Source organism: Stenella coeruleoalba (assembly GCF_951394435.1).
Source record: "Stenella coeruleoalba genome assembly, chromosome: 8".
Classification (NCBI taxonomy): Eukaryota; Metazoa; Chordata; class Mammalia; order Artiodactyla; family Delphinidae; genus Stenella; species Stenella coeruleoalba.
Window position 1 is genome coordinate 3,297,847 of NC_137154.1, and position 14,444 is coordinate 3,312,290.

General features: G+C 55.0%; 1 protein-coding gene across 3 annotated transcripts in view; it reads right to left on the reverse strand.

Annotated features, from left to right (window-relative positions):
* CTTN (cortactin) overlaps positions 1-13,532 on the reverse strand; it is a 33,174-nt gene extending 19,642 nt beyond the window's left edge. For 2 of the 3 annotated variants that reach the window (XM_079930258.1, XM_079930256.1), the window contains exons 1-7: positions 13,434-13,532; positions 9,531-9,627; positions 7,203-7,289; positions 6,993-7,066; positions 4,864-4,993; positions 1,163-1,273; positions 55-109 (exon numbers count right to left, since the gene is read on the reverse strand). In XM_079930258.1, the coding sequence (XP_079786384.1) occupies positions 55-109; positions 1,163-1,273; positions 4,864-4,993; positions 6,993-7,066; positions 7,203-7,289 (457 nt within the window). In that variant the 5' untranslated portion in view covers positions 9,531-9,627; positions 13,434-13,532. Of the gene's footprint in view, positions 1-54; positions 110-1,162; positions 1,274-4,863; positions 4,994-6,992; positions 7,067-7,202; positions 7,290-9,530; positions 9,628-13,409 lie in introns of all 3 variants that reach the window. The other variant, XM_079930257.1, reaches the window with a different exon arrangement.
* Positions 13,533-14,444: the final 912 nt, after the last annotated feature.

A 14,444-nucleotide genomic window follows, 5' to 3' on the forward strand; every position in this document is an offset into this window, starting at 1 on the left:
CCTTCAAAAGCAGGCGGGGCTGCCTTCCCATCACCGGGGTCTTTCACATCTCACCTTTCTGCGAGGCGTGTTTCTCAGTTTTCCCCTGGTACTCAAAGCCCACAGCAGACTGCAGTCACAGAAAAAAGGGAAATGCAGTTTTAAATGCCTGGATCCACGATGCATAGGACACTTTAAAAAACATGAACCGTGTTATCTTTTGATCTTTGATTTCCCAAAGCCCTGCTGTTTTGAATTCGTAACCCATAAAATGCTCACAGAAGCGGGGGCGGGGGGGGGGGGGGGCGCTGCCCAGGCCAAGCTGCAAGCATAGCGGCCTGTCCCTCCCTGCCTCCCCCCGGTGGCCGACCCCCCCCACAGGACACCGACCTGGGCCGACTCCCATCAGCCCGCTTCTCAGATGGGCTCCCCAAGAGCCACACGAACGCAGGAACAAGGCCCGGCGCTGAGGTGGGCACCACGCACGCAGCCCGGGGGAAGGGCGAACGTGGGACCGTGGCCACACACAGCCAGGCCTAACCCCCAAGCCCAGGCTCGCAACGCTACGACATAAAACAAAGGGGCTGACAGCCCTGAGCCAGGGACTCGAGAACAGCGGGGCAGCATCCGGACGCTCAGCACAGCGCGGGAGGCGGGAGGCGGGAGGCACTCTGCCAGTCCGCTCTGAACACCCTTGGGGGAGCCCTGTCACAGTGACATCCAGGCAGGGACAGTGGGTGTAAACAGTCCCCGCTGGCATCCTTGGACGAATCTAAGGCTGTCCCGGGGTCATCCGATGAGTAGATACCAACATGGGGGTTTCTACAGCAATCAGTAAGAAAAACCCTTACACTTGACTGTTCTTCTGTTTGTCTGTTTGGCCACACGGCCTGTGGGATCCTAGTTCCCCGACCAGGGATCGAACCCGGGCCCCTGGCAGTGAGAGTACGGAGTCCTAACCACTGCACCGCCCGGGGAAGTCCCTGTTCTCGCCTCTTAAAGGGCCAATCATCTCAAAGCAACTGGAAAGGCGGGCCCTGTGAGCCCTGTGGTCAGGACACCCACCCTGCAGTCCCACGGAGTCAAGAGGCCCGGAGCACACACACCTGGCGGTGGGCTCTGACCTAGGAGGACTGGCTCCTCGCCCTCCCCGGGCGCCAGCTGCCCAGGATGCTTCACTCACCTGGTCAACTCTGTCCACCTGGACGCCAAACTTGCCTCCAAACCCCCGGACGGAGTCAACCTGCGAGCAGTGCTTGGAAAGCTTCGACTGGTACTCGTGGCCGACAGCTGACTGGAACAGGTTGCAAAAATGAAAGCGTCAGACACCCGCCGGTATCACCACAGTGCCCACCCCCCATGCGGGGTCTAAGGGGGCAGCCCGCACCTGTGGTCAGCGTGGGTGACCCTAATTGAAACCACTCAACGTGGAAGTCAGCCTGGGGGAAGGTGCCTCCCGGGGGGCATCGCAAGCCATGGCCACTGGTCAGGTGTTCCCCGAACTCTCTCTGTTACCGGCCTCCCCGGAGACTGCCCAAGAAGCCCGGCCACAAGGGGGGGCTTCTCACATGACTGGGCATGAAGAGCCAGGAGGCCAGGCCCCATCCGGAAACCGCAGAGCCAGCAGCCTGCAACATGACTCCTGAGACCCAGTTCCGGGAAGACCGCTGGCAACCATCACCCTACTCAAACAGGACATTTTCACACCACAGGACCCAGGAATCAGGACACAACATGCATTTTGCTAACAAATGCAGACACAGACAGGTGCGCTGGAGTCACGCCTCGCGTTCAGAGTCACGAGCCACTGTGCGCCCAGCCTGTCCGGGAGCGGAGTGGGCCCGTCAGCACATCACCAGCCCCACGGACGGGCAGGAAGGGAGTTTGGCGACACCCTCTCAAGGTCACGTGCCGAACAAGCGGTCCGCCCCAGGGCTCCCGCGGCGTCTCCCACGGTGCGGTCAGCAAGCCACGGCCCAGGGCCCACGCCCGGCACTGAGGCTCTTGGGAGCACACCACCTCCACGCACTTGCAGAACGGCTACGGCTGCCTCTGTGTCTCGACAACGCAGCTAGTTCGGGAGCTGCCTGAGACCCCATGGCGGCCGCGAGGCTGAAAACACTCCCCGAATTCTGAGTGGCCCCCGTCCTACTCCAGCCTCCCAGGCCCCTGACCCTCAGTGCTCGGCACCAGGGTCCCAGGCTCCCTCAGCAGGATGGACAGTGGTCACGGACCCCTTGGCGGACATCGAGGACACAGGACGCGTGCCTGCCACGTGACCCAGCGCGGGGCGAGAAGGCACACCCAAACCCCGGTTAACTATGACTCCAGTGAGCCACCCCGCCTCGGGCCCTCCTGCAGTGAGGGACCCGCTAGCGCACTGTGGACCCCCTTCCTGTTCATCTACAACTTCAGCAGCTGGGTTTGGGATCCAACCACTGCGGAGTCACCGCCACAACTGAGAACTCTGCAGGCCACTCGGAGCGTGCATTCTTTCCACAGCCCAGGGAGCCAAGTAGGTTCTACTTTAAAGTTTGGAGCTGTTACTTTCTCTCCTTTCCGGGTTGGTTCCGATGCCTGTAGCTAACAGCAGATCCACGGCACCGCAGCCTCGGAAAACCTCTGCGGCAGAGACCACCCACCCGCAGCTTCTGGGTCTCACCCAGAGAACGTCAGCAGAGTAACACGCAGGCAGCAGCACGCAGAGAGGATTCCCCAACTTGATTCTTCATCACAAAGAAGTTCTAAGGACACTGCTCTGAAAATATGGCCAGTGACAGCTTATTAATTTTTCCAACTTTTTGATCAAAACAGATTTATCCCTCAAATTGCCCTTGACCGTACGTTGACAAGACAGTATTTATTATCGAACAGTCAGCACCGGGCAGAGCGCTGCCAAAAGCAGGAATGTGCACTGGTCCCGACACGTGCCTGGCGAGGAACGAAACCTGCATCGTGGACCGCGGCCCCCGTGAGCCCCGAAAGAGGCGCGGGAGATGCTCAGACCACAGCGCACATGGGATCCCGGTGGCTGCCGCGCCTTCCCAGTCCACAATCCTCTCACAAGCAGGTGCCTGCCCAAGATGTGTTTTTTTCTGGAAGTCTCTATCACACAGTCTCAACACGCAGATCTCAGGGCTCTTTTTCAACGTCTGGAAAGGACAAGTTACAAACAGCTTCAGGGTCACTTGTTCCGGTTTGGAACCTTAGTGATTTCTGATGACAGGTTGGTCCAGTGGCGCTCCCGTGAGCTGCAGGGGAGGAAGCACCCACCGACCGCGGCGCCCCCCGCTGGGTCCACCTGAGGGGAACCGCCGGCTGGAGTGAGAGCTCGGTTCCCTGAGCCGCCCGGGTGCCGTCAACACGTGGCTCCAGGCGCTCACACACCGTCCGCTGAGCGCCTTCACGGTGCCAGGCCCAGCACGAGGCGAGCACAGCTGTCCAGGCCTCGACAGGAAGGACAGCACAACGCAGGAGTGACGCTGACAGAGGGCAGCACAAAGCACGGGGAGAGGCAGCCGCGGGCCGACAGGAAGCCTGCAGGAGCCGAGGGGCCTGGGCCGCGGGTGCCGGGGGGATGAGGCTCAGCCCGCACAGGGCAGTCCGGCAGCAGCCCCGACAACTGTCTCACTGTCCTCATCCAGGGCTTCCTGGTGCATCTGCAACGTTCTCCCCAGCAGGTTTTTCCGACCCAGAGCTGGGGACCCAGATTATACTGAACGTCTCTTTGCTTTCACTCCCCGTAAGCCTGAGAGCCTGGACTCTGTTAGGTGGGAAAGGCTTCTACCTACATGATGCTTTCATTGCCCGAAAAACATGGGGATTTTGCCCGTCTGTGCTCCTAAAAGCCACCACACTTTCTAGGATCCAAAGATGGTTTCTGCTCCCCACGCCCCTGTGTGCTGTCCAGACGTCTCTGGGAGTGACGGGGTCACCGGGGGCGTCCCTGTCTCTCTCCTGCAGCCTGCCCTTCACAGACTCCGTCTCCAGGCTCATTTCAGACCTGGCCTGGGGTGCCCACAGGTCCCATGTATCCACTCTGTGGTGACACAGCCCAGATGGCATACTGTGACACAGCCGCGTCATTCCAGGCCCAGCTCAGATGCCGAGTCCGATCCAGGCACAAGGGGGACAGGGGTGGAATTACAGCCCAGAATCCAACCCAGTTGATACCTCTGCACAGAATAAAGGCAGACATCTCGCATTACCAGCCTGGGAAAAACCTACCTCTCTGGGGACGTCTAAAGACTGCAGGCCTGCTTCACTGCAAACGCGCTACGGTCTACCATCCTCTCTGCAGGGCGGACACCAGCCCGCCAGCTGATCCAGTCCCTTCTCTAGTGCCAGCAAAGGCCGCTGCACTGCTAACAGCTCCAGTCTCCACCTACCTGGACTTGCCCGCCCCCAGCCTGCTGGGCAGTGGCGTGACGCCGGGGGCCAGGGTCCTCTCTGAAGTTCACTAAATGTGGGAAGGACGACAGCACGCCTGGCGGCTGAATTTCCACCCTTGACGTGAACCAAGGCCCGCAGACTCGGCTCCGGTCTGCAGATGGGTGGCATTCAGGCCGCAGGCTGAACCGCCGTCAGGCCGCTTCCAGGCCTCCATCCTGGTCACAGAGCGGCCTCTGGCAGAACCTGATCTCCCGCTCCGGGGCTCCCGACACACCACCCACTCCCCAGCAACTCAGCATCTTAAAAGACCTTCCAAAAACGGGAGCCCTTCGCGGGTAAGGTCAATGGAGAGAGGATTACTTCTGGCAAATCCGTCCTCAACAAGTAGACTCCCAACTTTTCATCTACAGGGGAAGCTCCTGAGTGACCACTCTGCCGACCATGGTGAGGTCAGGCACGCCGGGACCCACCGCGACGTGGCCGGGCACTTACTCTGTCCATTCTGTCCTGCTCCACACCAAACTTCCCTCCGTAGCCGTGCGAGGCTCTGGGTCCCGTTTCGAGCTCCTTCTCCTTGAGGGTCTGGTGTTCTTGAAACACATTCTCCCTCAGCTTGTGTATGCTTGGGGGGAAGAGAACAAACAGGAAGAAACCGGTCAGACAGACGTGCGTCCTTGTTTTCCAGTGGGACAGACGAGGACAGGACGTGTCATCTCGGCAGATCTGCAAGGTTTCACTACTCCCCAGTCCCTGTCTCCCTTGTGCTCGCTTTACTGTTCCACCAGCTGGTCCCCCAACTTCGGCAGTTCTCAGATGCAAGTTAACAGAAAAAAGAAACTAATCTGAATTCACACAGTGAGTCATCCGAACGCCCCCCCCCCACACACACACAGAGCTGTGCTGAAACGTGGACTTTCTCCCATAAGGGGAAAAGCTCCTCAGGGTTTATCAGACACCTGACTTGGGAGAGCTAGTTCTGTAAACGTCCCCAGAGGCAGAGGGGAAAAGCAGAGTCAACAGCCCCACACCCCAGGCAGCCCTAGGACAGAAGCCCAGACACACAAAACACTTAGACGGTTGCTCTTTCCTTGGAGCACTCCAGCTTTTGATTCAAAGGTGAAGTGAGGGGTTTGCAGAATTTACAATGTGAGCGCCACTTTTACTTTAAACACTGGGAACAGTGGGACAGATCACAAGATGTGGCCAAAACCGGGCAGGCCAGGAAGCGTCTGCAGCTGTCTCCGTCGGGAGACCCACAGCAACACGACGGCCACCTGATCCGGTTCCTCTCTGCCCAAGGGACAACATGTCCACACCTCAACATCTGGACAACAATCCCAGAAGTTCGGCTACAAAACCAACCAGGCCTGGCCACCTCCCGACCCCCTGACGAGCACAGGAGGAAGACCAGCCTCCCAAGAACACGGAAGGACCAACAGCCGTCCTGTCCCTGTGTGCTCTCTGAGCTCTACCCACCCAGAGGCTGCCTGATGAGAGAGCTCCTTTCTCCTCCAACCTGCCCTCCCCAACATGTTCTGATGCCACAGGGAACAGAAGAGATGAGGCCCAGATGGCATCAAGTCAGAAGGCAGCCTAACCCCACAGCGGGCGACCCGAGTCAGCCCCTGGCACCACCTCCTCCGGCCGGTCCCAGGCCCTTCTTCAGGGGCTTGTGGGGAGAGGGTGGGCTCAGCGACTCAGGGAGGGAGGAACACTGGTGTCTAAAACGCCTGAGCTGCAGACTTCACCTCCTTTTCGGGACGATCTACTGAGTCTCTCTCAAGAACAGCTTCATTTTACTGCAAAGATCCCAGGGCCAAGCAAGACCAGCTCTCTGCCAGTGACCAAAGCGGGTCAGCAGTCCGTGAGGACACCTTCACAACCAGGGCATGGGAGCACACACTCTGAAGCTGGCACAGACTGAGCACATTCTAAAAGGTCCCTTTATCTACACCTCCCGACAGGAAAACAAGCTGCCCCAGAGGTGGCCAGTTGCGACAGTGCCGAGTCAGACAATGACACGCTTCAAGCAGCTCTCCTATTTGAGGCTTTTAAGAGAACACAATGCTGAGAATTCAGCTCGTAGCATCCAACTGATCACGATAAAATAATAAGAGTATAACAAAAAAATTAAAGAAGGGTGTTTACGGTCTAAGGTATTCAAAGACATCCACACTTTAGAAACCTCCCATCAGCAGAGAGAAGAGCTTAGGTAACTGTGTTCCTCGATGAAAACCACAATATTGAAAAACAGACTCTAGAATTGGAAGCACGGAAGTCATTTGCGATGGGAATTTTTAAGTTACCGAGCACGTCCGTATACATACACGTACACAAACACGCAGATGTACACATCAGGTCTTACATTCACCTACTGTATAAATATCGAGTCACAGCATGCAGCGACAAAGACCCACTGCAGCCAAAACATACACACACACATACATACATACAAAGAACAATGCTGCAAAAAATAAAAAACAAAATAAAATAAAAAATCGAGTCACAAAACAAAACAAAAGCAATTCCACCATATGAAGCCATGACCTTATCTCTTATCCCTGCCTTATCTTCATCTTTCAGAACATCACTGTCACACAAATACCGAGAAAGTCTCTTACTTGATGTGCTCCTGGTGCCCAGACCCCTGGACGGTTTTGGCCCCCCATCGCTGCTCTTTTTCACTTACGTCATTCTGAAAAGAAAAATAAATGACGAGTGCACCCCACAGCCTGGATTGTAAGACAACCACCCACCCGCCCACCCAAACCCAAACCCTGGGGAAATCCACTCCGGGAGACGTGAAAGGCAGGCAGACTGGTGACTTGTACCACGAAATCAGGGTCGGTTTCCCAGTCGTCGGCTCCCGCGTCGTCCTGGGTGATGGACACGGTGTGGCCGGCCGAGGCTTTCCACATCTGGAAAAGCAGCCCCGCAGTTACAGAGGCCCGGGAGAACCCTGCGCAGAGGCCGACGCAGACACCTTTGCCTGGGACCCCAAAACCCTAGAGGGCACAGGGCAGGCTGGGGGGCTATAAGCTCAAATAGTCACTCATAATTCCTGAGTGACACCCGCAGGAACAGAAGAAACGCAACATTTTTTAGCTCTAACACTGCTGTCAACCGGCATCAGAAACAAATAAGAAATGCTCCTGGCTTCAACTCAAGTGAGGAAATTTTCTGGAAAATAAAAAAGTCACGTGTGCACTTACTTCACTCATTGGGAATATCTTCCTCTCCCACTAAGTCTCATGACAACGATACTGTCCAACACTGGGAACGCACCGAATGTCACCAATGGTAAATTTTGTTGTATTTTACCACAATTTTTTTGAAAAGCACCCATCTTAACTTCAAAGTGGAAATTTGGAAATTACTGGAAACCTAATACTGATTTTCTTAACTCGGACTCTGACAAGTCAAATATTTCAAGCGTTGCTTTGCCATCTACTTGGGAAAATAGCACATAAATGCCAACCTGTCCTCTACTAGGCAGCTCTGAAGACTGGCCACCCTGCTTCCTCAGCAGAGTCCTGAAATTCTGTATGTTTTATCTAGTGGACAGAACCATGATGCAGCTTCACAACTGAACCACATCGTTCTTTTCTTAACTGCAAAGGCAAAATCTAGCTTTTAACGGTTTCAAAAGAAAACTATGTATGAGAAGAATGGATTCACTCTCCCCAAAAGTACTTATAAAATTTCACATAGGCCAGGAAGCAACTGAAAGCTTATTTTCATCTAATCAACCAGAAGCCCCATCCCAGCGTCTGAACTGAGGACGAGCAAGTCTTGCTCTGTGGGGTCACCGTGCTTCTGTGTGAACCCAGACTGGACGAGAGCCCTTCACAAGCCTGAGACTCCCCTGTCCAGGTCCACCACCCCCGCCAGCTCCGCTGGGTCACAAGTCCAAGGCGGTGGCAGGGGCGAATCAGGGTGCAGGGCTCTCAGATTTCCAGATGCAACTCCCGCCATGTCACCTGGGCAGGGAATCATGTGCCACCAGGTGGGACAGGACCAGCAATGTCCCTTCATGGCCACTTCAAACCTTGTTCCCCTCTGACCAGGTACGGCAAAGCATGGCAACAATTTCCCAGACGTGGACTTCCCTGGTGGCTCAGTGGTTAAGAATCCGCCTGCCAATGCAGGGGACACGGGTTCGAGCCCTGGTCCAGGAATATCCCACATGCCACGGAGCAACTGAGCCTGTGCGCCGCAACTACTGAGCCTGCGCTCTACAGCCCACGAGCCACAACTACTGAGCCCACGTGCTGCAACTACAGAAAGCCTGCACGCAGGAATAAAGACCCAACACAGCCAAAGATAAATTAAAAAATAAATAAGTAAGTAAATAAAAGACCAGTTTCTTTTGAGATTAAAGTAAAACATAGAACTTAACCAAGAAATAGTTTCTTTAAAAAAAAAAAAAAAAAGAATTTCCCAGACGTGAACTGCTTTTGACACAATTTTCGAGAGCCGACGGACTAGGTTCAGCACAACCAATGCGCCCATTCACAGATGGGGAAACAGCTGCCTGAAGCTGAACGGTTTGCCCTCAGCCTCTGACTCCCCAAGCCAAGTGTGCCCCGTGACACCACACTGTCCTGGAGAAGGGGCTGCCCACCTGCAGGACTCTAGCTGCCTAGAGTTCCAACCATTGAGGAGACGGTCACACAAAAGTCGGGGGTCTCCAGCGAGGCTCACTTCCCCCCGAAGGCAAAGGTGAAAGCCGATGTCCCAGCCTGAGACTTTTCCAGACTCATGGGGCTAACGCTAGCAGAGCCCACTCTTCACCCATCTTTCTGGAAGCCGGCTTCACTCGTGCGCAGGTGAGCACTTCCAGGCTCTCCCTAACATCGTGCCCGCTGCCTCCCCCGCCCAACATGGGACAGGAAGAAGGCGCCAGGTGGCTGCTCAGACAGGACAGAGATGCTCCAGGTCCTGCACTCCAGAGTTCTGCAGAATCCCCTCCACTTCCTAGACCACAGGCCAACACTGGAAATTGACTTTATTTTTCAAAGAAGGAAATTTCCTCCCAGACAGTTATCATCCCAATCTCTGCAAACGCAGCAAAAGAACACCCCTCGTGTTCCCTGTCAAAGGGGTTTTACCTTGCCCACCCACGGGAGAGCACAGGAGAATGTTCACAGTACACAAACCTTTCTTTTCCAAGTAAAGATGAAAGGTGCTCACAAAACTCTGTTTAAAACACGGGAATCCAACGAGGAATTTCCAGGCATTTGTGAATTATTCTGTCTGTAAAAAGATTAAGAGTAAAAAGCTCAGAAGGATATGTGCTGACGGGCACCCAGGGCAAATCTTTACGTGTGGAGGTCCTTTTAGAATACCTCTGAAATCCTCGCAAACATAACGAGGTTTTGCAGAGCAATATGAAAGGAGGGTGGGAAGAGTTACATTTTACTAACCAAAAAACTCAACCGATTTTCAGCCACAGTGAGAAACTACAGAAAATAAAAAAGTTCCAAAAGATTTATAACTGTTTGAAGTTTCTTTTTAATGCAACCAGAAACTATTGCCTCAATTGCTAACATACATTTCCTGTTCGCTAGAATCCTGACTGCTTTCCATTTCTGGGCCATCCTAATTTATGACTCTACTAAAAATCATAAAATTCTATTACCCTGGGTTTTTAAGAAAAAATAACATAAGAGAAGCACTCCCTGAAGGAAGGGATCATGATGTGGCTGGGATGAAACCCAGGGTGGCGACGGCTATTGGAATGTGAAGGGGGCGACTCGGGGAGCAAAGGAGAAGCAGGCTGCATCTCTGATGAACGGGTATGGTTACTGCACAGGACCAAGACTCCAATTCCCCAAGCCACCAGCTCAGCACCTCTTGACTGGACACTGCACTCCCAGACATTACAGATGAATACAATCCCCTTGTTCTCCAGGAACAAACCAGTCACAGGCAAACACCATTTGTATCGGCACACGGCTTGCCATGCTTTAGGAACTAGAGGGGTGATGCTCTGCTGGCCCTCCTCACACTCAATTTCCCCTTTGGAAACCCTAACTTCTGCAGGTTGCTTACTTAGTACATTCTGGGTATCGCAGTTATCAGCCAGCATCTATAAAAGTCTACCCAAGGGCAGCTAGTGATAGGCTCAAATCTACAATAATTTATTACCCGCTCAACACTTTAAGTTTTTGAAAAATAAAAGCCTGGGATTTTTTGGATCCAGAGGTAATGCCTCTGGACCCCTACCTCACACCATACACAAAAACTAACTGAAAAATGGATCAAAGACCTAAATGTCTGAACTAAAACTATTAAACTCTTAGGGAAAAAAAAACAAACATAAGCATAGATTTTTATAAGCTTGAATTTGGCAATAATGCTTAGATATGACACCAAAAGCACAAGTGAAAAGAGAAAAAAATAAATTGGACAAAGTTTTAAACTTAGTGCTTCAAAGGACACCTACCAAGAAAGTGAAAATAATTCACAGAGAGACACATATATTTTCAAATCATAGAGAATATATAAAGAACTCTTACAATTCAATAATAAAAAGGACAATTAATCGTATTTTTAAATGGGAAAAGGACCTGCACAGACATTTCTCCAAACATACAGAAATGGATGATAAGCTCAAGAAAAGACAGTATCATTAACCATCAAGGATATGCAAATCAAAACCAATGAGATACCACTCCACACATTCTAGAATGGCTACTATCCAAAAAACAAACAATAATAAGTTTGCTAAGGGTGTGGAGAAATCAGAACCCTCTTATGTTGCTGGTGGGAAAGTAAAATGAAAAAGTCTGGCAGTTCCTCAAAAGGTTAAACACAGAGGTACCGTATGTCCCAGCAATTCCACTCCTAGGTATATACCCAGAGAAATGAAAACTTCCACAGAAAACTTGTAAAGGAATGTTCATAGAGCATTACTCCTAACAGCCCCAGAGTGAAAATAACCTAAATGTCCATGTTATGTAATAGATCCATAGCAGGTAGTCTATGCATACAATGGAATAGTATTTGGCAATAAAAAGAGTGAAGTACTGACACACGCTACAACATGCATTACTCTTGAAAACATTATGCTAAGTGAAAGAGGCCAGACACAAAAGACCAGATATTATACAGTCCCATTTATATGAATGGCCAGATCTGGCAAATCTACAGAGACCAAAAGTAGATTGGTGGTCGCTTAGTGCTGGGGGGCTGGGGGACAGGGACAGGGTTTCTTTGTGAGGTGATGAAACCACCCACGCACAATTAGCTTTCCATTAACCTCACCCTCTCCAGGGCAGCAGGAAGCCAAAGGGAACAGAAAGGTATCTGAGCAGCCAAAACAGACATCACAAGGCCCACTCTCTGCACCACAACTGCTCAGAGGACTCCCCTCCCACCTGGCCTCCTCCAAGGTGACTCAAAGCACCGCCTGCCCAGTGAAAGAGGAGAAACCTGATGGACAACGCGCCACCCCAGGACATAGGCCACTGCAACACAAGGCAGTTCCCGGGGCTCACCACCATTCTCTCCCTCAATCATGTGCCTCCCCAGCCCCTACTGAGTGCCACGGACCAAAGATCTGCATCACCAATGCCATTCATGCAATTTAAGTGTTTTATAGATACGTCCCGCAAAATGTTTCAACTAAAAGTCACAGGTAGTGCGGGCAAACTGCCAGTTGGAGGGGGGGAGGGGCAGAGCATCAAAGACAACCCTGCATCCTCCGCTCTTCATTCTTGTGTCCGGAGGGGCCTTTAGGACCCTTCCTTGCTCCTTGGGCTCCAGGAGTACCTTCCATCCAGGAGAAGAGCAGGCCCACCTGCGGCACCGGCGTGGTGACTCACCCCGCCGTCAGGCCCGGCCCAGCGCCGGCCTGCGGGGCCGCCAGGCCGAATCACGCGGTCGGGCCCCGGCGGCTTAAGCCCCGACCAAGCTCCGCGGGACCAAGTCACCGCGGAGCCCCAGCGGGGAGCGCTCGCCAGGGACGCCTCCGGAGCTGCGTCCAGCGGGAAGAGGATTCCTCGCCCCGGAGCCCGACGCGGCCAGATCCCAGGGGGAGGAAGCCCTGTCCCCCTCCACCCGAGACCCTCCGGCAGGGCCATCCAGCTCGCGTCGGAATACTCCCCAAGAGCCCCTTCCAGCTCATTTCCAGCACCCCCAGAGGAGGGGCTGTTCCCAACCCACAGCCTCTCAACTCTGCAGCTGCGCCGGTCGCTGCATTTCCACTGACCTGATTGCAACACCTCCCGCTAGGTGCGGGCCCGGGAGCGGGGTGGGAACTGCCCCGCCCGGCCGCCCGGAGACCCCAGCCCCTCCGCCCCTGACCCCCCCCCCCGGGTCCCGGACCCCTTCTTGTAGGGCTCCTCTCCTACCCTAGTCCCCCTCTCAGCCCTCCGCCCCGGCCCCTCCCTCTCGGCTCTCTGCCCCCGTCTCCTAACCCTCCAGGAGGTCCTGGATCCCCTCCCCGTAGGCCCCCTCTCCTCCTAGTTTCCCTCGGCCCTCCGCCCCCTTCCCCTAAATCCTCAGGGCCTGACCTCTCCCCCTAAGCCCTCTCTCTGCCCCTTCCCCCGACCTCGCGGGTCCTGCGTCCCCTCCTGGAGGGCCCCTCCCCTCCCCTAGACCCCCTCGGCCCTCTGGCCCCTTCCTCCTAGGAACCCGGGCACCCTCTCCTCATACCCCGGACCCCTCCGCCTCTGGTCCCTCTCCTCCCCCTTCCTGCCCGCAGCCCCGGGCCCCTCCCCCTCCATCGCCCCCGACCGCTCAGAACCGCGTGCCCTTCCCCCTCAGGCCCCGACCCCTTCCTCTTCCCCCAACCCGCCCCCTTTCCTCTGACCTCAGCCTCTCCCTCCGGCCCAGGCCCTCCCTCAGCCCCCAGCCAGCCCATCCCCTTCTCTCCGACCACAGCCCCCTGCCCCGGGAAGCCTCACCCGCGCTCCCCCCGCGCCCGAAACCGCGAGCGGAAATGCGGCGAGACCGCCGCGGCCGCCGCTTCCTTCCCGTTTCAGGACCCGGCGGCGCCCCGGGACCGCAACTGAGGAACCGGCCCTCCCCACCTGGCGGAAGGCGCGCTCGCTCACCACCACTGCGGTCGCTCCGGTCCAGCCCGGCTCCGCCCTGCCTCCGCCGCGCCGCCACCTCCCGCCGCTCCCGCTTCTCCTGCCGCTCCTAGGCGCCCCTCTCCACTTCCGGTTCCGCGTGCGGGGGCGGGGCCGCATCCGGGTCCCCGAGGCCCCGCCCCCTCTGGCACGCCCCGCCCCCGCCCGGTCAGAGGCCTACGGCCTTGCTGAGACAGCGGGGTGGGAACCGTGGTCAAACCCCGGCTGACTGGCCCGCGGTCCCTGCAGCCTCCCTCGTCCACGTGGCGCCGGAAGCGCCCACCGCTGGCGCAGGCGCGAGCTCCGCCCAGGTGCCAGCCTGCGAAGCATGCTTAAAAGTTAGATGACTGTACAGAGTATATTTAGGCCCACCATGCGCGGGCCAGACTGTGCTCAGATGGACACAATCCAAGGTGCTCATACTGAATTCATAGCACAGCCCGAGGGAGCAAAGGGAAAATGAGCCGGGAAAGGGGACAATGCCGAGTGCGCTGAGCCCTGAGGACACAGGAGGTAACTGTGACGGCCAGTCACCTAGGAGGAATAGCGCCCTCCTCATCCATCCGTCTGGCCATCCATTACCCATACGTACATCATCCATCCATCCATCTTCTCCATCCATGTTCCATCCATCATCCATCCACCCACCCATCCATCCGCCTGTCCATCCAGAGAAGGCCAGATATGTGTCAGGAATAGAGGTCAGCAGAATAAACGTGGTCCTTGCCCTCAGGGACCTTTCAGCCTAGAAGAGGGGTCAAGCATTAATCGAATAAGTATATACTTAGGAAACAAGGTATATGCTATAGAAGAAGTCAAAGGTCATGACATTATATTGGGGAGAAGACGGGACCCGAGCTCATCCAGGAGATTGGAGGTTTCTGTGAGCGATTAACATTTGTGCTAAGATCTGAAGGCCAAACAGAAGTAAACAAGGTAAGAAGGGAAAAATTTTCCAGGTAAGGAAAGAGCCTGTGTGAAGGTCCTGAGTCA